Genomic DNA, 27761 nt, shown 5'->3' with positions numbered 1-27761 from the left:
AGAATGGGCCTTACATGTGGGTGAAATCTGAAAATCTTTCATCTTGATCTGATAAAAACTGTAGTACTAGTATCGATTCATAGAAATATAGGCTCCACCCCCTAGGGCAACCCCCTGAGGGCCAAATAAAAAAACGGCTCTAATTTTTTTCAGTCATTCGTCGATAACTGTAGGAATAGTTGTGATTTAAAGTAAAAGTTGTTGACTGACAGCCTGACAGATGATAAGAGCTATACCTAAACCGTCAGCTTCACTGAATTTCAGTTATAGCTGAGCGAAAATACCTGATTCTATGGACTTCCCTTAACCAAAGCATGAATAGACTGCTAATGCTAGGGAAATAGCCACAGTAATTATGTTACACACCTTCCAGATCCTCTCTAGGACCAAAAACATCATAAGCGTCATCATCATCAGTGACATATCGCTTGTCTATTGCCTCTTTGATCTGATTGTTGGCTCCTTTAGGATCGAGATCCATTGCCCATGAGAAATTCATCATAGCTAAGTGCATATTGCCAAGTTTCTTGTGAACCTATGAAACAATATATGTACGTAATATAACACGAATGAGTATTGATTTCACACATTATATTCCATCTTATTTGATAGCAGCTTTCTCAATACCTTGCCAATTAGAAAGTAAACTAATGATTCTTTAGGTACAATAACTTTCAGCTCTTCAAGTTCCTTTAAGGCTTCCTGAAAACAAAATATGCTCAGTTAAATCAGTGATTTTAGTTGAAATACACTTAATGCCTTTTGTTCACTAGTGAACTATGTGCCTGGTAGCATTGGCACCTTGATCAGGGAAAAGATTACTGGTATTGATTTTTGCAGAAATTTATGAAAAGTAACAGGGTTTCCAATGGAGATAGTGGGTCATAGGACAACGCACCCGACCATTTGCCAGGTGCATATTCAATTGCATACAGATAAATTTTGACATTAATGCTTAACCATACCAAAATGAAAATTGCAGGAATATTACACGAATATTACAATCTAAATGGAAATCTAAAAATAGCCTCAATTTGTATAATATACGCCCAATAAAAAATACAGCATAGAACATTAATACCTAATTAAGAAGCAGGACTAGTAAGTTGCAATTTTCAAAAATTATAAAACAGGAACGAAGTAAACCACTTACTTTGTGCTTATCATTTGCAAATAATATTGAAGCCCGATGGAACTTGCACAACGGATTCTTAGGATCTAAGGCAACGGCTTTGTTCAGAGTGGCAAGAGCACCATCTGACTTCTGCAGAGCGTGCTGTACGACACCGATATGACATAATAATACTGAGCTTTGTGGATTGATAGATAGTGCCTTTCGGAAATGCATTTCAGCCAACGCAAATTTCTCCTGCTTATAGTAAATCATTCCTAAACCATACCTTTGAATGAAAATTATCATCATTTTATACCTCTAGAAAATACCATAAACAATCTGATCACATTTCGATCTGCTTACCAAGCATTGTAACGGCGTGGGTCAACTCTAATTGCATTTCTAAAACACGACAAAGCTTTGTCCAATTCCTCAGTAAGTACATACTCGTGTCCAAGTAGATTGTATGCATAAGCAAAATGAGGATCAACCTTAAAAAAGAGGAATAGGTAGATGTATTAACAAATTACAATGCAACATACATGTAACGAGTAATTTTGAAGTTCATTGTGGTAACTTATAAAACCAGCGTTGTGGGTTGCAATAAGTGTTGACCAGGGACGGCTAAAGGCTGAGACAAGACCGGGAGCCTGAGTCACAAGTCCGAACACGTTGGTTTCTTGATGCTGAGTGATGATATTTATTCTGTACTTCACTAACACAACTAAAATAGGTTACAGTCTCAGTTCTTGGCCACCCAGGGGTTAGTTGCTATGGCCAGAATCTGGCATGGATTAACTATCTTACATAACTGCCAACCCAAATACCCTCAGATTAACCACAGATTATCTGTCTTAACTCTCACATCAAGTTTCATGGATATCCATCAGATATTCCAGGCTGAATCATGCTAAACAAGAAATTCAAGATGGCTACCCTGGTGGCCATATTTGAGGGCTGATGACCTCCATTTACTAAAGTGGTGAACATCTTACCTGCCGCAATCATCACACCAAAATTCATGTAAATCATTTAAGGAATAGTAGGCTGTATCATTCTAGTAAGCAAATCAAGATGTCTACCTAGCGACCATATTGGACGCATGATGACCTCCATTTTCAAATGAGGCAAAAATCTTACCTGCCCCAATCCTCAAAACAAGTTTCATGTAAATCCATCAAGAATTGTAGGTTCCATTCTGCTAACAATATAATTCAAAATGGCCATCCTGGTGGCCATATTTGATGGCTGTTGTTTCCATTCTCAATAGGGGACCTACCTAATCTCACCTTACTAAACCAACTCACTGAATTTCATGAAAATCCATCAAGAATTATAGGCTTTATCGCACTAACAAGAAATTCAAGATGGCTGTCCTGGCGACCATATTTGATGACTGATAACCTATATTTTGAATAGGGGTGGACATCTTATCTGCCCCAATCCTCACACTGAGTTTGATGAAAATCAGTCAAGAAATGTCTGCTGTATTGTTCTAACATGAAAATTATGGTTGCTCTGGCAATGACGGGCAATGACCTCAATTTTCGATAGGGGTGCACATCTTACCTGCCAAAACTAAGTCACTAATTTTTGTGGAAATCCATCAAAAACGAAAGGCTGTACCGAGAAACTAGAAATTCAAGATGGCTGCCCTGGTGGCCATATTTGATGGCCCATAACCTGCATTTTCAATAAGGGTGGAAATCTCATGTGCCCCAATCCCCACCAGGGAGACATAATGAAATATGTTTTGTTCATGAGGTTATCTGAAGTCATCACTTGTTCAAGTATTGAGCACCCCCTGGTGGCCACATGGAATATCATGTGACCTTGAAACTTTGCGCAGGAGCTTAGCATTCCACCAAATGCATATCTGAAACACATTTTCATTATCAAATCTGCTTCATTCAAAAGTTTATCTGACATTATCTCTTTCATGTATCAAGCATCCAAGAAAACAAACAAGGCCGCCAGTCGGCCATCTTAGATCCAATGACGAATGACCTGACTACACTTCCATTGCGGGGAGTATAACAAGAGCCCCAAGGGGCACAATGGCCAGCCTGTCAGATTTGCTTTTTATAAATGATGTAATCTGTTGGTTATATCAATATACACTCCCTGCTCAATATCATTTACATAGTAAAATCGTGTGTTAACACAGACAGCAGGAACGAATGTAATATAGAAATACGAAGTTATTGTATTGTTCAACGCCCCCTGGTGGCCATATACAAAAACCAATGAGCTTGAAACTCACCAAGATCATAGACCATGTCATGAGCTACAACTTTCCAATTGATTGTGGTAGCAAAATATGCATAGGTACGAATGTAATATAGAAATACTAAGTTATTGTATTTTTCAACGCCCCCTGGTGGCCATAAACAAAAACCGATGAGCTTGAAACTCACCTCGATCATAGAACGTCATGAGCTACAACTTTCCAATTGATTATAGTAGCAAAATATGCTTAAGTATCAATTATGATGTGGAAAAACTTTTTTCCACCTACGAATGAGTACTGATGACTCCAAGATGGCCGCCAAGTGCGTCGTAATTGCCTGGTCAAAAATACCCTCTCGGATATAAAAGATCCCTTTCCAAAGAATACCCATTACAAATTGCAATGAAACATGGCACACCATTAGAAAGCTACAGTACTCAGAATTCAGGCCAAAATTGACATTTTTGGGAACAAAAAAGGTCACAGTACAGCCATCTTGAGTCCGATCGACCCAATTTTTCTCATGCCGATGGGCCCACGGGGGAAACAAATATATACGAATTATCAAGGTTATTGATAAAAGTGTCTTCAAAATTTCCCTCGAAAACTTCAAAAATGTGTAAAAAGTGCTGATTTTGGCGAACAACAATGGCTGCCAGTCGGCCATCTTGAATCTGACAGGGCCAGTTTTTGGCCTGAAGATGTGTCTAGGGTAGATACACGTATAAACCAAATATCAAGACGTTACCTTGAAGCCTCTTCAAAACTTTGGAACTCTCACGAACTATCTAGATGGTTATCTCTCGACCTCAATAGCTTCAAGACCCATCTCAAAACAACTTTGTTCCATGCAGCATACCATTAACTCTCGGAAAGCGAATTGTATTTAACATTTTTTTGGCAGAATAAAATTTGATTGAATTTGCAATATGGGCACATGGCTAATTAGCATATCAAGGTCATACACCCGATTTGGTAAAACCATTTTTTTCGCGAACCTTGCGCAATTGTCAAGGATGAATTTTCTGTAGAGCAAATAAAAATTCCTCCCAAACACCAAATCAACTAAAGATTTCATAGAAATCGATCTTGAAATACAATTTTAAATCTTAAAATAAAACCCGGAAGTAAAACAGTAGACGATACCGCGGGTTCACGTGAACACCTGATTTCTGTAAACGAAATGTTGGTTGTGACAAAATTGTTCAGACGGTTTTAGGTGGTAATAAGTACGGAAACGTAATGACCATGGTCGACTTATTCGATGAAATCAGGCCTATGTGATATCCAAATTTTGACTTTTTTATTCTCCAGACCTCCCTGATATAGAAATAAAAAATTTTGGTGGTACGAAAGTGCAATCACAGCGCCGACGGGGACAGAGCCGTGTCAGAGATCGGCGGAATGAAAATTGAGGTGGACGAACACGAAGAAGTAGGCTATTGCCTATTGCGCTACTTGAATCACGAAAACTCCTGGCGCGGCCCCGACGCTTTTCGTGGATTAAGTAATACAAATATCATGCAATGGGTTTTCACAATCTACCGCTGGTATTTACCGGATTTCAATATCACTCCAAAATTCAAAGAAACCTCGAAATATCGAACCGGAACACTTCCGGTAGATATCCGCGGCTGCCCAACCGGGAAACTTATTTGTTTCAATAGATATTGATAGGATCCATCATCTTCACGAGTCAAGGGATTCGAACCCACTAAGCTAAAGCCATGCCAGAATCGGGTCGGGCCAATCACAGCGCTTGTAACAAACCACATTAGGCTTCTGTGGAATTTCCCAGTAAATGGGCCAATCAGCGAACACGTAGCGAACGCGGAAGTATTGTCGCGTGTTGATACATGACGTCATGCGCAAAAGCGCCAGTAATGAAATCGCGATAATTCACGTGAACAGCTGCTGATATTTTCAGATAAACCAATCACAGGGAAGACACAACTTCCTGATTGGCTGATAAAAATTGAAATTTTCCCGATTTAACTTTCGTGAAAAAAGCAGAAAACATTTTTATGAGACCCTATTTCAAAATTCTGCTCGCTACGATTCCGAGAATGGATTACGCTTAAATACGTGATTTGTTCGAATATGCCCTCACTTGGCAAGCAAAAGAGCCTTTTGTGTGGAAACCATGTCATTTAAATTCGCTCCATTTGTATAGTAATAGGCTCAGCCTACGGCTGGCCTAATAATGGTCTCACAAGAGACCATCAGAGACCATTATTGCTTTGGGGGATGGTCAAAGTAATGCGAACACACAATAACCAATCTGTGATGAGCTGAAAACACGACTGATCAAAATTACTGCCATTTTAATATTAGTTAATTAAAATTTAGTTTTATTGATTATTCATGATAGATAAAATTGAATTTGTTCAAATTTTTTTTTCATTCAAACGCCATATGAAACAATACATTCATTACACTGCATAACCACCTCACTGATATATTCTTATGCTAAGAAGACAGTAGTTAGATACTCCTATTGATGAAATGGACAGCCAATACAATGATGGAAAGACATATGTACTTACTTGAATTGCGCGATGGAAGAATTTAATAGCTGTGTCATGCTCTTTCTGCAGACTAAAACAATTTCCAGTAGCACACCAAGCCTTTTAATGTATAAAAAAGATATGAATTCCTTATGATACAACTAATTAGATAAAGAGCTGAATGGTTTGTGTAGTCCTATGTATGTATGTGTATTACAACATCGATACCTTTCGGTAAATAGCCGAAGCAAATGTTTGGAGTTTAACAACTGGAGCTTAACAACTGGAGCGAGAAATAAAGTGTAAAATTGTTTTAGATAATGTCTAGTAAACTCAAGGTTTCTTCCAATCATCAGCCAAAACGTAATAATTTGATTCAGAAGGAAATCAATCCGTAAATAGCATCGAATCTTAAGTTTTCAGGTGAATTCATGATGGTTGCAGTACAAAACAAGTTTGAAAATACTTGACACGGACTGCCCCTGACTACAGAAACCGTTTATAATCGATACATAAACTGATTTGTATCCAGAGTTTCTAGCGATTACTTTAAAGCTTGGATAATTTGATAGGCGACAAATAGGTTGCTGAAGTTTTCCAGAAATGGTTTTTGGAGAGATGTTCAATGTTTAACACATCACAAGGCAGTACACAACTTCAGATTTTCCATGCAGCACTGATTATAGCTTCGATATGAACACTCATATGAATTGGATTTGATATTTTTGCAGAATAAAATTTGATTGAATTAGCGATTTGAGCACATGGCTAATTTGCATATTAAGGTCATCCATCTGATTTGAGAGAGCTGTTTTTCCTGAACCATGTGCAATAGTCAAGGATGAATTTTCAGTAGTGCAAATAAAAATTCCTCCAGAAAACTAAATCAACTTGTGATGTCACAGGAAACATCCTTGAGATACAACTTCAAATCTTAAAATAAAACCCGGAAGTAAAACAGTAGACGATACCGCGGGTTCAAATAAACACCTACTGTTTGCTACGGTTAAGCCAATCATAGAGGAGACTGCTTTCTGATTGGCCTTTTAAAACTGATATGTTTTGAGTTAAGATTTTCGCGAAAAACCTGTAAATTTCAACGAGGCCCTTTTTCAAAATTCGGCTTCCTAGGGATTGGAGAATGGATAACGGTTGAATGCATGATTTTGTATGAATACATGCTCAGTTGCACGGTGAAAAAGCCTTTCATCTGGAAACAATAGCATCTAAATTCGCTCCATTTGTATAGTAATAAATAGACACCTTTTCCTTGTTACGGTATTGTAATTGAAGAGAAAGAACAATGCTTTTGTAAGCTGACAATATGGACTTTAGTATGAGCGAAGCCAATAAGAAAATTACCATTAGAAAATCTTTTAGAGTAATACATTTCCACTGGTGATTTCCTTTGACTCAGAACTTCAAACTGTTCAATTTATTCGCAATGGAATTAAGTCGGGCCATTTAACATCTATCGTGTAGACCCTATGAGCTTTGATGACCTGTACCTGTGGGGACCGGGAACTATTGGAGGTAAACAAAATATGTACGGAGCTACGCAGACTCGCACACCTGACCCATCAGGTGCAAGTTTTGTGCTCTACTAACTGGGCCATTGTGACTGCTTAATGATCGTGTATGTAGAATTGTTTTGATGCAGTAAGAGTCTATAATTAGAATTCCTGCTTACTGATTGGCTGAAATTTTGTCTGCCTCCATTTGGCCCCTCTATAAATATTTTCACACCCGTTTATACCCGTTGCATTAGTTTATACAATGATTGACTACCACACAAAATTTCAAGGCCCAATTCTTCTCCACGGCGACACTATTTGGTACATAGTTTCGTATTAATATATAAATATCAAATCATAACGTAATTTTGAAAAGAAAATATCAGCATATTGATACAATGGTCTGCCCTGTCAGTAGAGGAGCTCATGTTCGGAATTTTGGTTCGTTATGCATGACATATTACAGCTTGGCACAATATGTGGGTTGTTCAGGGTAGAGCAACTGTAAAGAGGCTTGTTGTTGAACATGTGTTTCTAAAATGATTGAAAACTTCAGCTTCCATTTACAATATCAATTCTGTACTTGTCCTAAAACCTGGTATTGTTTGACACATAACCACCACTCATTATTCATGTAGCGCATAGTGTGCTAGCCAATAACACTTACCTCTGGACTCTCTTTATCGAAGTCAACTAGTTCTTGAGCTAACGCTGAGAGTTCCATCTCTTTTTCCAACTGCCATAAAGTTGTGCTATATATTTCCATTCCAGCAAAATGATATGGTTCAAGATGCCTGACTTCAGAGAAAAGTTTTTCAGCCTAGAGTGGTTAAGTGAGAAAATATTCAATTTTCTAACAGTTTATAATAAAATTTCTACTACAACACAAGATAATAGATCAACATACAAGGACCCTGGTTTTAATTATTGATGAAGCCACAGCTGCGATCACACAGGTAGTTTTAAACCCAGGCCAACCATTAACAATGATGCTAAGGGTCAGTGCCTGTTTGTAAGGGGCCAAATTTGGTCTGACCATAGCGCCCATGTCGAATGATTTTATGTAAATGTGAAAAATTTCTGGTTCTGGTAGTGACTCACATTGCTTACCACAACATCGGTTCGACAGCATTTTAGTAACAAGTGATTTTTATACAGTCTCATAGTTATTAGGCATGATAATGAGAGGCATGATATGACTCTGGTACGGTAAATCGCAGCTCTTGGTTCTTGCCACAAAATATGCGTAGTACCAATACAATGGAAATACTAGATTATTTCAATATTCGATACCCCGTTGGTGAACATATATATCTGCATATCTATAAAAAATTCTTTTGAGGTTTTTTGGAGGACATATCAGTTATTTGGTGGGGTGTTTCATGTTGATGTGACTTTGGTCCTAAATAACTTTGAGAAGGCATAGTTTAAAATGTGAATAAGAGGCACTATGGGCAGCCTGCTACTACATTCGCTTTTCATAAATGATGCAATCTGTGGGTTATAATTGTCAAAATACTCCCTGCCCAAAATTATTTACACAGTACACTTGTGTTTTATAAGTAACAGTACTAACACCAACAATGAGATGGTAGGAACGAATACCTCAGATCAATCTTTTCCATTCATCTAATAAATTTGAATGCGCAATAAAATTTAACTGGATTTGATGCAATTCTGTTCAATAAAGTAAAATTGACTTGGATTTGATATTTCTTTGCAAAATAAGATTTGATTGAATTTGCAATTCGAGCATAAGGCTAATTTGCATATCAAGGTCATCCATCTGATATGAGAAAGATGTCTATTTTTCCCCGAATCTTGCGAAATTGTGAATGATATAGGCCTATCTTCGGTTGTGCAAATTATAAAGGAGTTTAAAACTATTTAAAACTGGTATTTTAGCATTCAGATTTCCGCGAAAAACCTCCTGTAAATTTTAAAAAGGCCCTTTTTCAACATTAAGCTTCCTAGGAATTGGAGAATAGATAACGCTTGAATACATGCTTTGTATGAAAATATGCTCAGTTACATCGTGAAAAAAGCCTCTTATCTGGAAACCATGTCATCTAAATATGCTCCATTTGTATAGTAATAGGCGCAGCCCACAGCTGGCCAAATAATTACAAGCAGGCATTAGATTTAGAAATCATAACAAAAGAGAATCATAAGAAAATCATTACAAAATGAAATCATCATCAGCAATATTGCTACCATTTGGAAGATGTCTCCCTCTAACCAATGGCCTCGAAATTCACCACAATCATAGTACATGTTTATCATAGCCGTAATAGCATAATATGGATAAGAAATGAAAATTGCATAGGCCTAATTGTCATATTTTCATTTATGTGATAAGCATAGCTGTACCTTTTTGTATTCTGCCACTTCAAAGAATGCACGTCCAATGTGACAAAGAACCCATCCTGTGTTATAATGTTGAGGTGGAAGCTCTGACAGCAGTTGAACAGCTTTCTTACAGTCATACTGCGCAAGGCATAAATACGCTTTACCAATATCTCGTAAGAGTGCCATAAGACCAACTACAATTAGAAAACAATCATATGAAATGAACTAAGGGACCAGGGACCATTTATTTAAATGCTTGAAAATCTGACAATTCAATATTCAACATCCCCTAGTGAACAAATACAGAAATTAATGACCTTGAAACTCAGCATAATCATAGAACATGTCATGAGCAAGAATTTGTGATCAATTTTCGTTACAAAATATGCACAGCATATATACATAAGAGCACCAAGGAGCACTAGTGCCAGCCTGTATTATCTGCTTTTCATGAATGATGCAATATTTGGGTTATATATGACAAAATACACTTTGCACTTCAATATAATTTAGACAGTACTTTCATGTTTATGAAAGTTACACTGACAGGGAGATTGCAGGAACAAATACCTACGTATGATCAAATTTTTCTCTTTGGCTCATCGGCCGAATGCGGAATAAATTGAATTGGATTTGATGTTATTTTGGATTTGATGCTTTCTTGATTAAAATTTGATTGAATTTACAATACAAGCACATTGCTAAATATAGCTGCAAAGCAGCGATAATGGGTTTTCTGCACAGGCTTGTTCGCGTCGAACACTGACTAGGATGAAGGCCCCCACCAGGCTATGAAAGTGAAGGGAATTTAGAATCCTGTTCAACAGTCAACACCGTTTTATAAAATGAAGGTCTATAAACAGTCAAACAGTCTTACTTGTAACCATGGATGGACCAGATGGTTACTTGACTCTGGAAAATCGATTGTTAGGCCTTATTTAGTCTTTATGGATTAAGCATTTGATAAGGCACTTCATCAGCGATTACTAAACAAGCCTCTAGGAAATGGTATCAATGATGGGTCGCTTAAATGGCTCAGTTGTTTCTCCGATCGAAAACAGGAGGCCGAAATCAACAGAACTGTCTATTCTTGGAAATAAGTAGATCTAAGGTATAATATGGATATTGGATACAAAGAAAACCCAGTGGCATATTATACCTTTGTGTTCAAGTGAGAAGATTATTTTGATCGAATGATGATTACTCATTATGAACAAAAAACTTAATGTTCTGACAAGAAAATTTAGTTTGAATGAAAACAATTCTTTTCGATCAAACCATATACCTTTCGTTCGAACGAAAAACTTTTTGTCCCGACAAAATATGTTGAACGGAATCCATTTTGTTCGATCAAACAAAATATTTTTGCTTCGAACGAAAAAATTTTTGTCCTGAGAAAGAACATTTTTTTTCGAATAATAACAATTCTGTTCGATCAAATTATAGAGGCCTACTTATTGTTCGAACGGAAAACCTTTCGTTGTGATATAAAAAATTTGAATAAAAAGCTATGTTATTGTTCGAATGAAAAACTTTTTGTCCCGACATAAAAAATTGTTGAGAGAAAAAAATTCGAATGAAAACAATTCTGTTCGATCGAACAACATATTTTTTGTTCGAACGAAAAGCTTTTCGAATTTTTCAAAAAAAGTTTGTTTGAACGAAATCAATTTTGTCGACACAAAAAGTCCTGACACAAAAATTTGTTCGAACGAAAAAGAGATCTTGTCATCCAGGGCTTTGTAGTAACTAAAGTCATCAGGAATTTATAAAATACAAGTTTCACTAATGATGAAAAATTTCAAATGAAAAACTTTGGTTTATAAAGCTTGCTCAGACGAATGCTAACAGCTTTTCAAAAGAAATCTTCATTTTAGCATTTTAGCCTCCGGACAGAGGCTATTAGGCCTATTGCGCTTTAACCCTCCTAAACATCATATTCCTACACCTTTATTTAATAGGGTTAGGTCTCATGTATTCAATATGTAAAATAAATTTTATCTTCGGATAAGGAAACAAATCTTTTGTACTACGTGTCTTAGCAATCTTGCCGGATTTTCTATTGCAAATTTTGTTTGAAGTTCAATCCATGTGTCCGTTTATAAACGCAACAATGATATTGTGTTTGTTTGAAAGAGTAAAGCACGTCGGCTCAAAGGACGCGTAGGACCTCAATAAACACTTCAAGCGGCCTAGAAACGATCTTCTATCACCCGCGGTATTGGAAACACTGAATCCGAATAGCAAGTGTGAGTTCAGCTTACGATAAGAATGTGTTATATACAGGTATTTAGTTAATGACCTGTGGATTTGGTAAAATCGGTATGTATGTAGAACAAAAAGAATATTGATATATGGTCCGCGGCCGTATCACTGGTAGTTATAAATTCATTTATTTTGATACCTCGTCAACACTACAGCTTTTCTCCGCTGCATCCGTTGGGCGTGTTTAGTTTCGGCCTACGGCTGGCGCCGGTACTTAAATGATTCATCGTAGTAAATATCCAGCAAATTTGTCAAAGGTAATTAGAATACTGTTTGACTAACTGTTTGAAGCCTGCGGTCAAATCACTGGGAGTAATAAATTTATTTGTACTTGATTTGATTCTCATGGCAAGGAGAACTTGCAGCGGATCCACGGAACAACGACGAAAAGACTCACGTTGATTTATCGATCTTTACAGCTCGACAGTGCGTATAACATTTAGAGTAGTAAATATCTCGTGGATCGGTAAAGTGTAACGATGAAGAAAATAGGTAATTGTTAAAATTAGTGTTTGAAGACCGCGACTGAGAGTGAAGTCTTGCGGCAATAAACTTGTTTATTTATACTAGAATTGATAATGGAAGTGACGAGCAGCCTGCGGTGGATTTCAGGATGAGGACACAGAAAAATATGCCGCCTCATTGAATTGGGCTAAATTTTCGAAGTTTACGGCCCGACAGTGCTTTTGTAAGGTTGATTCATCGAAATTCCCATGCAGTATCTGTAGATCGAAGTGAGCTAAATGAAATAAAACGGATTGTATCGGAAACAGCGATAAGGTAAGAAAGCCTTTGCAGTTTTGACGAAGTTGTCAAATAATGATAATAAACACGCGAATATCAATAGGGTTTTCTGTGATGTAACAGAAAACCCTAATAAGCATATCAAGGTTATCCATGCCCAGTGCCAATTTGAGATCAAGCTATTTTTTCCTGGCCCCTGCACAAGTCGAAGATAAATTTTCTGTAGTGCAAATGAAAATTTCTCCCAAAAACCAAATCAACTGCTGAAGATATCATAGAAATTGGAAATGACTAGATTCCATCTACAAACCAATGGACGAAGGATGGACAGAGCGAATGCAATAGATGGCTAGGACTCAAGTCCTAGATGGGCTAAAAAAGACTAAGAACCAGCCTTGTAAACTTACCTGCCGATTGTTTCTGCATCTGAACCATCTGGGCTTGTGCACTGGCTATTGTAGCTGGTTTTGTATCAGGTGTTGCCTCCAGTTTGTTGATCTCATTCAATTCTTGCTGCGATTTACTCAGTTTTGACTTAGATTTTTTTGAGGGTACACGCGGACTGGCGAACCGGGTTTTGGTGCTTTGGCTTTTGTTGTTTTCTTTCACAGAATTGGCACTGCTGTAGAGTCTTGAACTACGCCGCACAACTGGAACATTACTTTGTAAACTGCCAACAAAATAAATATTCAAGTACTTGTAAATACATCTTTATGCAGTTGCCACAAAATCATTCCTGATATCATATCAAGATGACTTCGAATACAAGTCTACGATATACCTTGCTTGTGGACTAGGTGTGGTAACATCACGTGTATTTGTATTTCCAGACTGACTAAAAACCGGAGGCTTGGCAGTGGTTTGTTGGCTGCGTCTTGTCATAGGCTAAAAAAAAAACAAACAAAAAAATTCCGGTTTAATTTGGAGTTTAAGTAAATTTGATTTGTAAGGCCACTTGAGCTGAGAGTTAACGCCACGTTGCCAGGTATTGGATCCAGCCAAATCACGGTTTTCCCACATGAAGCAAGATCAAAATCTAATGAAACCGGATCAAGTATGCAATTTATTTCGTCTGTTGATAGATTGATATCTAATAACGATTTGTGTCAGGTATTGGATCAAGGTAAATCACATTTTTCCCTCACGACGCAAGATCAAAATCGTAGGATCTATTCTGTCCGTAAATACAGTGATAACTAATACTAAGGGAACTTTTTTATGCTAACCTTTTTTATGGGAGCTTTCGGGTCAGGGTCAATAAGTGCTGCCGGTGTAGATGGGGTAATAAATGATGGCATACTGATATGAGTGTCTCCTTGTGTCGGCGTATCCAAAGAGAATGGCAAAACTCCAAAACTGAAATGGAAAACAAGCATGCTGAAAAGTACCAATAAAATCAATAAATAAAGACAATAATTCTGATTTTCATGTCTTAGTCTGGCAAAAAGTTTGTTAACCTTATTCACTGATCCTTCCACTGGGGCAATCTGGACCAAGTTTTCCTAGTTATGATTATCTGATATTTTGACCCTTAAGTCAAAATCCAACCAGCACATGTGGAATTGCTGGGTTCTACTTCGCTGGTAAACAAACTCCAATGTATCCTCACAATGGCTGACAATGTACCCATTGCAAACAAGGTGATAACCAGAGGAGGTGAACAAAAAGACTGATTATGGCAAGAATGTATTAACTTCATCTATTATAATTACAAAATAATTACTCCTCAAGCCACCCGAATCCGCTCTGGCACTTTTTCCGTATGCTGCACGAAAATGGTTATAGTGGGATTCAAACCCAATAGCTTATGATAACCTACACCTAAGTCCTCGAAATACCAAACAGAAATCAACATCCTCTTATTTCAATTTCTCGAGTATTTCGAACTTGTAATGCATGGAAATAAACATCAAGTGAGCTATTCGGTTTCATGATGAACTGAGGAGTAATTGACACTACATAGTGCAATTCCTGAGTACTAATGGGCAAAACAAGATGTAAAATTATGTGAAATATCACGTTTAATCTAGATTTCTCATAAACAGGATGATTTTGGGTTGGTCTACAGAATGTTTGTTTACATGCGTATTTTCCTCCTCAATATCAGAATAGTACTACTTACGCAGAGATATCCGTAAATAAATAGATAATCTTTACAATTAGGTAATCTAAAATATTCTAACCTTGGTGTAAGCGGACTTAAAGATGCGACACCACCAAGCAGACTTCGACCTGCACCTCTCGGAATGACACGTTTGTTTCTGGATGGTGCCATTGTGCCAAAGTTTAAGTGTGTCTGAATGGTTGGCTGTAGATCAGGTGTTTGAAATAATGCAGGCGACGACTCAACATTCACCGTAGCTGGTGCTGACCCTGCATTGTCAGGAGTTTGCGCAACAGTGACTGGCGATAAATGGGTTATTGGTGTTACATCCTGAAAAATTCAATTTAAACAAAATTAACAATTTCAGTTGGCTTTCAGAAACAAAATCTTGACTATAAAATAAAAGGTGCAAAGGTTTTCTGCATATAGATGCGCCATTCACATTAAAAATGAAGATGATTAAACCAGCTGGGACACAATGTATTTTGGAGAGTGGTCTGAAATGCTCAACAATCTGAATATCAGGATTTGAACCTAATAGATTGGATACATTTTGGTCGCACTATTGTGGTGAGGCAACATCTTGTATCCTTGTCGAATTACAATTGTACAATCTGAATATCAGGATTTGAACCTAATGGATTGGATATATTTTGGTCGCACCATTGTGGTAAGGCAATGTCTTGTATCCTTCTCGAATTACACCAGCCCATAATCAACAAGAGCCCCAGGGGGCACCATGGCCAGCCTGCAATATTTGCACTTCACGAATGATGCAACCAAATTGTGGCTCAAAATACACTTGCTATTTCGATATAATTTACACATTACAAGTAGTACAGACAGGGAGATGGCAAGAACAAGTAGTTGAGATCAATATTTTTCTTTTGTCTCATTGATTTGAATGTGAAATAAAATTGAATTGGATTTGATGCAGTTTTCTTCACTAGGTCGTGCATTATCAGAGGCACATTTTTGACACAATGTGCGTGGTAACAGTAAATAGATAAACATAAATCACTCAGCACTGTTGCTTTATTTATCCTGTCCTTACGAGATATTGCGCTATCCAAATGCAAATTATTACTATTTCTATTAATTTCACAATTCAAAAGCATTGGCAGAGTCAAGGTGGAGTGCACCACTATCTCATTCGAAACACATCAAATGTAGGTGAGTGGACAAGGATAGCCAAGGACTGTGATATAGGTTTGTGATCGTGTGGACCGCCTCTACTATTTCATGTAAAATCGACTGGATGAGCTAGGAGGAAGGGGTTCATCCAATCGATTGATGGGTGCATAGGGGCTACTATAAACACCAAAATTTCAATTCTACCATCTGTTTGTGGTCATTCAACAATAGTGACTAATAAATTGTAAGTACTGAAAGTAAATTTTGTATCTTGATTTGTCTGAAATCTGTTTGATTCATCAATCTGCAGTCAAATGATGACACTTACCAATGCTCCATCAGTGGGTATGATTCCTGATCCAGTAATATGCTGTGAAGTGTTTATTAAATTATTCACCTCCATACCAGGATGATTCGATTGGCACACTGAAATCGACTCATTACTGGTGACTTGGAATACTTTCGTAGGATCTGGCTTTTCACCTTTATAATTAAAAATGACAAAACATTATTAGGTACCCGTAGTGAAGATACATAATCTACAAGACCAGACCCACTTCCACAGTTGAAGGATTTAACCAAGGGTTGAAATGAGTTATTCCTTTTCAATTACCGGTACCGTGATAATCTCTAAGAGTCAAATTTTCATTCACAACTGGAACTGGGTCCTGTTTCATCAGAATACAAGCTACTGGATCCAATGGAGTGGAAAAATTTGAATCCACAATAAAATGTCACATGTGATAAGAGTCTTATCAGAGTGACTCCTGGATACAGTCACAAAATTATTTAGTTTTCCTTAGAGAGAAGAGAATAAATGAAGCTTCCTGGGACACCATGCCTAACTGGTTATCATGCTTGGCCCTCTTGATGCTAATTCTAGATAAAAGGTCATTGACAAATTCTAACAAGAGCCCCAAGGGGCACTATGGCCAGCCTGTCAGCTTTTCATAAAATGGCAAATGATGCATTCTGTGGGTTAAATTTGTCACAATACACAGCCCAGCTCAGACTAGTCAATCCCAGGCAAAAACAAAATTGAATTGGATTTGCAGTTTTACCTTGTTCAATAAAGTAAAATTGAATTGGATTTGATATTTTTTTTCTGCAGAATAAAATTTGATTGAATTTGCAGTTTGAGTAAATGGTTAATTAGCATATGAAGGTCATCCATCCGATTTGAGACAAAGCTATTTTTCTCGGACTTTGCACAATTGTCAATGATATTTTCTGTAGTGCAAATAAAGATATTCCTCCCAAAAAAACAAATCAACTAAAGATTTCACAGAAATCGATATTGAAATACAATTTTAGGTCATAAAATAAAACCCGGAAGTAAGACGGTAGACGATACCGCGGGTTCACTGGAACACCTGCTGATCTCTGCGGCTAAGCCAATCATAGAGGAGTCTTTGCTTTCTGGTTGGCTTTTTAAAACAGATATTTTTCTCTTTCAAAATTCAGCTTCATAGGGGTTGGAGAATGGATAAACGAGGCTTCCTGGGACACCTCTAATGAATGATTTGTATGAATATATGCTCAGTTGCACAGTCAATGGGCCTTAGCTCTGGAAACCATGTCATTTAAATTCGCTCCATTTGTTTGGTAATAGGCTCAACCTACGGCTGGCCTAAAAATTAGGATCGAGTTGTCCTAATATTGTATAAACCTTCAGGCAAGATAGATAGCTGGTGGTATAAGGTCAACGCGGGTGGAAGTGTCTTCAAAATTTCCCACATAAACTTCCAACAAGAAAGAAATATCTCAATAGGACAGTCCCAGTCATTGTTGTGAAATTTATGATCAGTGTCAATAAAGAATTGAATTGAATCATCTCATTATTTCCAGCAATAAGATTAAATCGAATCAGCAGATTAGACTAGTTGCTGGCAACCAGTCTATCAGCTGATTTGACTGACAAGAATTGGTGCCGTGTTATCGTGCTATGAAAATCACCAAAATTTGCTATACATATCTACTTTAGACTTGCCTAAACAGTATGATTCTAGAATTTTGCAGACCAGTATTGCCAGAATTCAATCCCCAACTAACGACGCATGAAACAAGAGCAAGTTTCGTCATTCAACGCCCCCTTGTGACCATATACAAAAACCAATGATATTGAAATCCACCACAAACATGTCATAAGCTACAATATTTTGCAATTCATTGTGTTTACAAAATATGCCTGGGTATCCTCTTTCCATCGACAGTTGAGGAGTGATGACACTAAGATGACTGCCAATTACGTCATGCTTGACTGATCAAAGAATCTGTCTGATATGTTTGAGAGCCCTTCTCAAAATATAACCATCACGAATTTCAATGAAAAATGGCAAACCATTTGTAAGCTTAAGGTCACAAATTCAGAGCAAAACTACCTTTTTGGACACAAAAAAGGTCACAGGACAGCCATCGTGCGATCGACCCAATATTTCTCATGCCGATGCATCACGAGGGGATACAAACATATGTGAAAGATCAAGATAATTGATCCACGCGTTTTAAAAATTCCCCTTGAAACCTTCACAAATGTGTAAAAAGTGCTGATTTTGGCAAATAACATCCAGGCCGTCGGAAGCAACATTACATTGGTAGGGCCCACCCCCATATCTTCCCGAAATTTGCCCTTAAATGCCCGGAATTATATTATTCAGGATTTTTACATTTCTTCCAAAAAACCATCGTCAGCAAACTCTTGGAAATAACAAGATTTATAAACATTACCGGCTGATGATCATGATCACCGATATCAGGCATTTTCAATCTAATTCCGAGGAATTTTGACATCAACATTTTTTCTTGTGTTTTCTGTTTTGTTTTATTTTAGCTGCTGATGTAAGCTAGTCACATGTGCATGAATGATAGTATTCAGTTAATGAGGCACCAGATTTCTATAGAAATAATAGCCCTATTCATAACTAATTTAAATTGTTCAGATGTTAATATTAACCTGAACTTCGCACAACGAAGGGCACAACGAAAAAAGGGCCCTAAAAATATTGGGTGGGCCTGGGCTGCAAGGTCGCACCCACTCCGTCGGCCCTGACATCTTGATTCTGATCGGGCCAGTTTTCAGGCAGAAGATCGCATCTAGGGTGAATTTAGGTAAAAATGTCTCGGGAAATAATGTCCCCGGAACATATGTCCCATAATGTAGAACAAAATGTCCCAGTCTATCATTACTAATTAAGTAAATTTCTCATCAAAATAACACCAAAGAACAAATTTGGTTATTGTGTAAATTGCACACTAACCATAAAAAATAATTCATTGAGTGACCATGAGAACTATAGGCCTAGAATTTCGACATTAATTTATTTTTCCTATTGAGAACATGTGAACTCAAAGATGATACGTCCAATTTAAGAAGATTTTAAATTCATAATACCATGGTTCCCACAGAACAGGGAAATTGGGAAAAACTTGGGAATTTTGAAATATTAATTCCCAGTTTGGAAATATTTGGGATTTTGAAAAATTTTCTCAAATCAGGGAAATATTTGGGAATTTCATTACATTTCACGTATTGCATTTGCCAAGGGCAACTTTCTCAGCGATTTCCCTTGAAAAACACCTTTATCAACCATTTACCACTAAAATGTCGACTTTAGCATGATCGCATCTGTTCATTTCCATTTGGTAAAATTGAAAAATCACCAATGAAATATTTGGGAAAAACTTGGGAATTTTTAATTCATGTAACTGTGGGAACTATGTAATACAAATAAATAAATCAAAGTTGAGCCATTTTCTCTTTGTAAAAATTGTAATTAAAATGTATTACCCAGTTTGGTCTCTGGTGTTATTATGATGTGAAATTAACTACATAACCAAGTTAGTAATGATAGACCGGGACATTTTTTCCGGGGACATATTTTCCCTGAGGCATTTTTACCGTATACCATCTAGGATAGATACATGTATAAACTAAAGATCAAGACAATCCATTGAAGTGTCTTCAAAACTTAATTACCAAAACCAAAATACAGGCCAACCTCTGAAAAGTGCTATCAGAAGTAAATGAATTTTTTTTCAGTAACATTTCATTGAAATATGAAAGAAAATGTTCAAATCAATCAGTAATCCTTTTAGTTACATCTTTTAATTATATTTCTGTACACATTAAACAAACCAAATCAGTATTTCTCGTTATGAAATAGTAACAAATATTGAAAATCAGGAACAGTTGGCAGCTCTGAAAATAACTGGATTCCATCCAAGGAGGGACGAAAAGTGAATGCATGGCCTGCTGAACCTTAAGTCCCAAGTGGGCTGAAAAGTCAACCCAATTGGCCACCAGCAAGATGTCACCTGAGGTGTGCTAGAAAGCAAATAAGTTCCAAATAATTTGTGTAAGTTAATTCGATTAATATTTACCTATTTGACAAAGAGATTCAAATGATGACCAGTGGAATGGGTTTAACTTGAGACTTCTTTTATAATGTTCTGCTGCTTTAGAAAATCTGTCAGTCCGCCTGAATATAGAATAAAATTGGTTATTGAATTTCATACACACATACAACGACATACACTACCCAGTATTTTCAATATGACTTAGGTTAACCCGTTCTGTGCAGTGTATAAATTCGTGATGGACTTTGCTGGTAACACACGTGGGGGATTATATTCTTCCAATTAAACTCATTTGTTTTCTACTACCTCTTTTTCTGTTACTAGTGGCCTCAACGGGCACAGGATATCTTCAGCACCACCCAATATTCATACGTATTATCAAATTGTCCCATTAAATCCAAGGGCAATTAAACAACTGCTCTACATATTTGTTTCCTACCTTTGGATCCATGGGTACAGATATTCCATACTGCTTGATATTCATACGTTATGAAGTGATCCGACTCAAATCGTGGGCAATTAAACTACTCATCACATTTGTTTGCTATCTATAGTTCTGTTACCTGGGGCCTCCATGGGCTCAAGTACTTATAGGATAAGAATTTGTCAGCACTGAGAGGGTTTACAACTCATATACAATGTCCACATTGGCGATGATCAACCCACTACAAGACATCTTTGTATTTGAAAGAACTTATGCCAGTCAAGTAATGAAACTCATACACCATTGAGAAATCGCTGTCAAAACCTATTAGAACTCCCAACACCTAACAGTGCGCATGGTAGTTAGCAAGTTTTAAGATCGAACACAAATGGACAATAATAGACCAATTTTTGCGAAATTTCAGCAATGAACCATAACAGTAGACGGTAAAATTTTCTCCGGAATAAATGTCCCGGTATAGATGTCCCCGGAAAAAAAGTCCCAATCTTTCATTACAACTTGGTGATGTAGTTAATTTCACATCATAATAACACCAGGAGAACATACTTGGTCATACACTTTAATTACAATTTTAACATTTGTTAACAAATAATGGCTCTACTTTGATTTAATCATTTATATTATAAATTTAAAATCTTCTTAAATTTGATGTATTAATTGAAGTCACTGAGCATTTACTTTATTACTTTCAAAGTTTTTTCTTATAATGATATGTAATTTAGCAACTGCGAATATAATTCAATTGTAAAATCTTCTTAGATTTGACGTATCCTGAAATGAGTTTACATGTTCTCATAGGCAAAACTAATTAATGCCAAAATTTTTAGGCCTATAATTCTCATGGTCACTCACAGTTTTTTTTAATGGTTAGTGTGCAATTTACACAATTGCCAAGTTTGTTCTCTGGTGTTATTTTGATGTGACATTTACTAAATTAGTAATGATAGACTGAGACATTTTTTCCTACAATATGTCAGGAATTGTATCCTATAGTATACTTGATCAGTACACAATAAATCAGTACACTCGATAGGAATAATACTAAACGCACTTGTTCCTCTTTTGCTCTCTTCGCTCTGAATGTTCCTGGTTCCATACATTTTGGTGCCGTGACCAGGATGGCTACAACTACAGACACTCCCGCAAATACGATCGAAAGGCAGAGGAAGTCAGGAGGAGCTACTGAGGACTATTGAACAAAGCTGTTTCTGGGGCTGAAGCAGTACTCGTAAAGCCCACAATTTCAGAAGACGACCTCGACCAGTTAGAAAACAAAATCGGAATAATTTCAACCAAGACAACGGAATAATCGAAGTAACCGAAGACTATGATCTGGAACAGACAATCATCGAAGCTGACGATTACAATATGGATATTATTAGCAAAAAATCGGAGCTAAAAAATTCCTAAAACGGAAACGAATTGAAAATTCTCCAGGTGCCGATACTTCAGCAACATAAGTGAAACTTCCACTCAACGAACATCCAAAACTCAATCTCGCTAAGTTTGATGGCAATATACTCACCTGGCAAAGTTTCATGGACAGTTATAATTCGGCCGTCCGTTATGACCAACAACTCGACAATATTTTCAAGTTCGGATACCTCAGAGAACTGGTAACCGGAGAGGTATCCCGCACGATTGAAGGGTTAGCTCTAACCGATGCTAATTACCTGAAGGCGTTAGAACTGCACACGACAAGATACGGTCAACCACAGAAAATCGTCAGTTCCTATATGAAAGCTTTGTGGGAGCTCCCGAAACCAGGGCAGGGTTCATAGCCTCCAGGCCCAACTTAATTCAAGTACATTCAAGGACCTATTTCAACAAAATTCAAGTACTATTTTCTGAAAAATACCATATAAACACTAGTATTTAAGGCGAATTTATTGTAATGAAAATTCCTTTATTGCAGAAATTTAAAAGAAGTACGAACGCAAATCATCATAAAGAAACATCCACGCGTAGCAGAGCACTTGATAACTTTGGAATCTTTCAGCTTTATTTTAAGAAAGATTTACTACATGTATCAGAAATTAATAACTTTAAAACAAGAAATCTGTGGGCCTTTCAACGGAACTACAGGCAGACCTCGCCATCAAAAAGCCATACTATCGAAAGCAATAATAACAAAATTATACAAAATTAAATTACAGCTCATCGACCTATTTACAATCGATTAATTTGCTCCTTTTGAGTTTCGATGGCTGAAATTACATGGGCCAACTCATGTGACTTGTCTTTAGCCGATTTCTTATGGTCACAGATTTTAAAATGAGCTCATGAGTTTCACTTTGTTTGCGAGATTTCACCTAGCTTCTGTTGAAATTGGTCTGCGTTGAATCCAACTTTTGTATTATTTTGACCAACCAGGTGTCAGAGAAATGGCACTTTCTCATACTGGCCTATCTAATTTTGAATCCAACAAATTTCGATGACCGGCTTAAATGTCTAAATGATAACAGCTTAACGCTTAATCATGATCAGCTCGGGATACCCTGACATAAAAAAATCATTTTTCGATAGTTAATGCTCCAAAGATCGTCAAAATCAAGAATGGTCTTTATTTTAATTTGAGGTCATTATTTACTACCAATAATCTATTTAGAATTATTTTGAAGTATTTTGTTTGTTTATTTCATCACAACGGTATTTGTATATACGCGGCGCGCGATATGGTAGTGCGGCCACGTGTCTACTAGTAGATTTGTATACGCATTGTCAGCAGTGAGCGACGTGCCTAATACATTTGTACTGTATATATACACAAGTCAGCAGTGTATACGAGTCTATAGCACGCTGACAGTACAGAGTCACAGCACTCTCACACGTGGTTGGCAGTGCGCGGGCGTATTGAAGTCAATACAACAAACTAACTGACAAAATTTGGCCAACATTAAAAATTCAAAGACTTCCAATGATTTTTACTGAAATTTTAAAAATTCAAGCATTTTCAAGGCCTTGAAAATGCATTTTGTGATTCAAGCACTATTAAGCACTTTCCAGGATCGCTACGAACCCTGCAGGGGAAAGCCTTACGCAATTGTTTCCGGGGGCATTATTTCCCGGGACGTTTTTACCAACATTCAACCAAAACCCATGCCTGCATTGTATGATTTTCTTCACAACCGCAGTACAGAGTAATTGATATTTTCTTCTAGCATGACTGTACAAGTGAGTAAATCAAATTATACAATAAAAATTTTTTAAAAAACAGCAACATCAATCATTTCATGCTTTGTCCATACAAATGATACACAAAATCATTTCAGTACACATGATCTTACCTATAAATATCTCCCAAAAGTGACAATGTGTAAGACGACATTTCACCAAATTCATTGATTATGTCATCTTGAGTATGAGATTTCACAAAAACATTTCCTACTATCACAGATTCAGCTTCAGATAATCTATAAGATATAAAATTCATTAATCAAACTCACAAGTGAAGAACACTTTAGCGATTGACAGTTAATAATTGATTAGTTTTTTTATCAGGAGTTATAGGCATCCATTGACATTTTTTCGATTCTTCCTCTCCAGGTAATTGCAGCCATTTCGTTAGAAATTTCAACCCATGCCTGTCATTTCTTTAATGATAGCTGGGGCCTAGTTGGGTGTCTAGTTTAGCTGGAACTCAAGTCGTCAGTGTACTAAAAAGCCTGACTGGTCACATTTTAATGAAAATGAAGATGAGATATTTCAATGCCTTTTTGTATCATATACCTACCTACTTAGTATAAGTAAACCAGGACTTTTACTTACTTATTTATATCTAAACAGCATTTTGCCATTAAATATTTGCATTGTGGTGTAGGGCATCCTTTTCCTTTAAGAAATGAGTATGCTCGAATTGACTTCCCTGACCGATAGTAACATGTTGCTAATAGAAACAATGCTTCATCACTACCAACTGAAAACAAATACAAGAACATTGACACAATAAACATTAATCATGATGTCTTGGAAAAATGTAGAATTTTTTTTGGATAAGCTACGTAGCTTATCCAAAAAAATTCTTCATTTTTCCAAAACTGTATCACAGTACTGTGATATAATGCATACGCAAAACTTCATAATGTCAGTGTTATTTTGTGAAGACAGGATCATAAGGCGACAAAGTGCCTGGAATTCTGGTGTTATCTTAAGATGGAAATGCCGATGAGCCATTTCCAAAATGGCTGTGCTCAGAATGCGTTTAAGAAATATTTTTAAGAATTTTGTAAATTTTTCCGTCAACTCTCCAATACAATTTGACTCAGTTCAGAGTTTATTCTTCGAAGATTTCTCCAGGAAATGCTCAAAATATGAGGGGTCATTTGCAAAGATTTATGGCTGGATAGAGTATGGTTTAGCTGAAAAAAAATTGGCTGACAACAGATTTTTTCTTTGGAGAAATTTGGGGGGTATTCTCAAGGGGACTTATGAGACCTAAGCATAAATGATTCTTCAAAATTTGTCTTTTGTATATGACATGCAATTAACTTTGATTTAGTGTATAAGGCATCAAAATTGGAGATGGTTTGATTGAGATATGCAATTTTGCTAAATTAAACGCTTCGTAGTTAGCTGAAAGAATACAATAGCTTAGGCAACAAGACATTTTTGAGCCAAAATGGCCATCACCAAAGGGTTAAGTGAACTATAGTCTATCTTACCTTCTGCGTACAACCGCTCTGCAAGAAATATAGCGTCGGCATAGGCATAGTGGTTAAGTGCATGCCATATTGCTGCCTAAAATAGATAAAACAGCAAATATAATCACGATTCATTTAGGCCTACCACATATTTTTTTCATCAAGCCTCAAAGGATAGTTAACATCCTTCTGAACTGGTTAGTGACATGGACATGGATGAACTCTGGATCCAGTGAACTTAAGTTCCAAGTGGGCTAAAAAGCACATTGTTATTTGTGCCTTCAATATTCCAATAAGTTATCACTGGAGGAGTAATTCGAATTTTCTATGCAGTATATACTCGAGTAGAGAAGTGTGTGACAGACTAAAATTAAAGGGTAGGTTCATTAGTTTTCGAGCAGCATTAGGGAATCCACGCCGAAATAAATACGGACCCGTGAAGTCATATAGCCTCAATTCTTGCAGGAGTTTATTATTGTACGTGGAATTCGAAGTTGTTAGTAGTGAGTCTTTGGTCATACTTAAAATCAAGGTTTCTTATAGGCCTAAGATATTTATCTCAATTAAATTCGCCAATCAGAATGAGCCATTGGCAAAATAGTGTAAACGGGAATAATGCTGCATTGGCACATATATCCACTGCCAAGATATCTATCAATGACCTTTTTTCTTTCAGTCAGCTGGAACAATGTGGTAGGTATATGATATCATTCACCAAACTTGTTACAATTCCTGACTTAATGCTTGAAACGCATCACTCGCATCACTCGTCGGAATGTCCAACAAAGAGCTGCATAATTTACAATTAACAGATATCACAACACCAGCAGTGTGTCTGACATGCTTCATGAACTAAAATGGGAAACCCTACAGTCATGCCGTTGCAAACATCAGCTGACAATATTCTTCAAGATAATCCATCATGGGCCTAGTAGACATTGATTCAGCAGACTACGTGAAATTCAAACCAGCGAAAGTGATGCAACATTCTACCCACAGTATATTAAGGTTTCTGCCCTAATCTACACCAACGGACAGTTTTAAGTACAGCTTTTCCCTCGTAGTGTACCACTTTGGAATTCATTACCAGCCACAGTCGCTGAGGCCACACTTCAGCATCCTTAATGAGCGGGTTGTCAAACCTGACCTTCTAAGGGAGACCTCCATCCCAGGTACAACCTAGCATCTCAGCTATGGACTTGAGCTATATCGACATGGGTTTAAGCACCCTGTCACCGCCACGGAAGCCGAACAGGTCTTGTCCGGAGGGTGTGACAAGATAAACTAAAGAACTGTTGTTGAACAAAAGTACTTAACGTAATATCATAGACTAGCTGAATACCCATCCAGTGGACGGTTTTCTCGTGGAGCGCACGGGCGTGTTCATGGTCGTCAGCACACCTCCTCAGCACATAAATCCAGAATCCTGAGGCTATTTTTTTTGCTTACGAAATACATTCACTTTAATTGGCCGGGAAATTAATCTAAATGCTTCGAATGGCTTGATCAACTTACCAACACCTGTCCCACCCCGTCTGACATGTCTGTGGTAAACGGTAAATTACACCCCAGCCATTTTTAGGCACCCCTCCCCCTTGTTCGATCCTTGTACTTATTTTATTGACCACACCACCTGTACGTTCATTTTGAAAGCCCCCCATCAAACAACGAATTGCATGATATTATGCTAAAATTGCTGACCTACCGTACCATTAATTGAAAAATGCTGAGATCGTCGCTAAAATTCAATAGCGACGCTGATATTAGGATTCTGTATTTTGTATCACTGACATAATATTTGATATCTCTCGTCTGTTAAGTATATAGGCCTACGTACATTTTCTTAAGAGAGCCCCCCTCAGAAAAGGACGTACATTTTTCTTTGACTCCCTCCCCTCATACAAAGTTAATATCATTTGAACGCTTCCTTATAAAATTTACCACCAACGCACACATCCACAGCTCCAGAGCCATTCCTGAGAGACTGTGTATGGGCCTGCTGCCAGTAACATGTCTGTGGTATGAAACCATTCTGAAAAAAAAGCGCAATGGGCCGGCAACACGGTCAGAACATATACATGTATATCGCTACCTGATCCAATCATATTAATTTTGATGCAACGATTAGGCCTATGTGAATGAATGTCTTAACCAAAACAACTCATTTACAATTGAAGCACAAATCAGTGTGAGAGAACTGTGTCATGTACTGTTATGATGCTGCTTCGTGTATCCTAAGTCGGTCAGTAAATTACTATAGTATTACTTCATCAGCATAGTACGGTACTTTACTGTTAGATGGCGAACACATCTTTTTTAACCCAATTTTAGCCCGGGCTTTAAATGAATATTGTGACTC

At 37.2% G+C, this 27761-nt stretch overlaps 1 protein-coding gene across 1 annotated transcript in view; it reads right to left on the bottom strand.

Moving 5' to 3' along the window:
• LOC141901094 (cell division cycle protein 27 homolog) overlaps positions 1–27761 on the bottom strand; it is a 35362-nt gene that overhangs the window by 4662 nt on the left and 2939 nt on the right. Inside the window, exons 2-17 of the mRNA XM_074788177.1 lie at positions 25424–25499; positions 24531–24678; positions 24050–24175; positions 20342–20439; positions 16290–16444; positions 14907–15157; positions 13950–14079; positions 13505–13608; positions 13131–13393; positions 9736–9908; positions 8033–8185; positions 5891–5971; positions 1478–1605; positions 1154–1400; positions 628–702; positions 367–535 (exon numbers count right to left, since the gene is read on the bottom strand). Of these exons, the coding sequence (XP_074644278.1) occupies positions 367–535; positions 628–702; positions 1154–1400; positions 1478–1605; positions 5891–5971; positions 8033–8185; positions 9736–9908; positions 13131–13393; positions 13505–13608; positions 13950–14079; positions 14907–15157; positions 16290–16444; positions 20342–20439; positions 24050–24175; positions 24531–24678; positions 25424–25499 (2377 nt within the window). The remainder of the gene's footprint in view (positions 1–366; positions 536–627; positions 703–1153; positions 1401–1477; positions 1606–5890; positions 5972–8032; positions 8186–9735; positions 9909–13130; positions 13394–13504; positions 13609–13949; positions 14080–14906; positions 15158–16289; positions 16445–20341; positions 20440–24049; positions 24176–24530; positions 24679–25423; positions 25500–27761) is intronic.

This window comes from Tubulanus polymorphus, chromosome 1 (assembly GCF_964204645.1).
Source record: "Tubulanus polymorphus chromosome 1, tnTubPoly1.2, whole genome shotgun sequence".
NCBI classification, from domain to species: Eukaryota; Metazoa; Nemertea; class Palaeonemertea; order Tubulaniformes; family Tubulanidae; genus Tubulanus; species Tubulanus polymorphus.
Note: the sequence above shows the minus strand (reverse complement) of the source record. Positions and strands in the feature narration are given on the sequence as shown.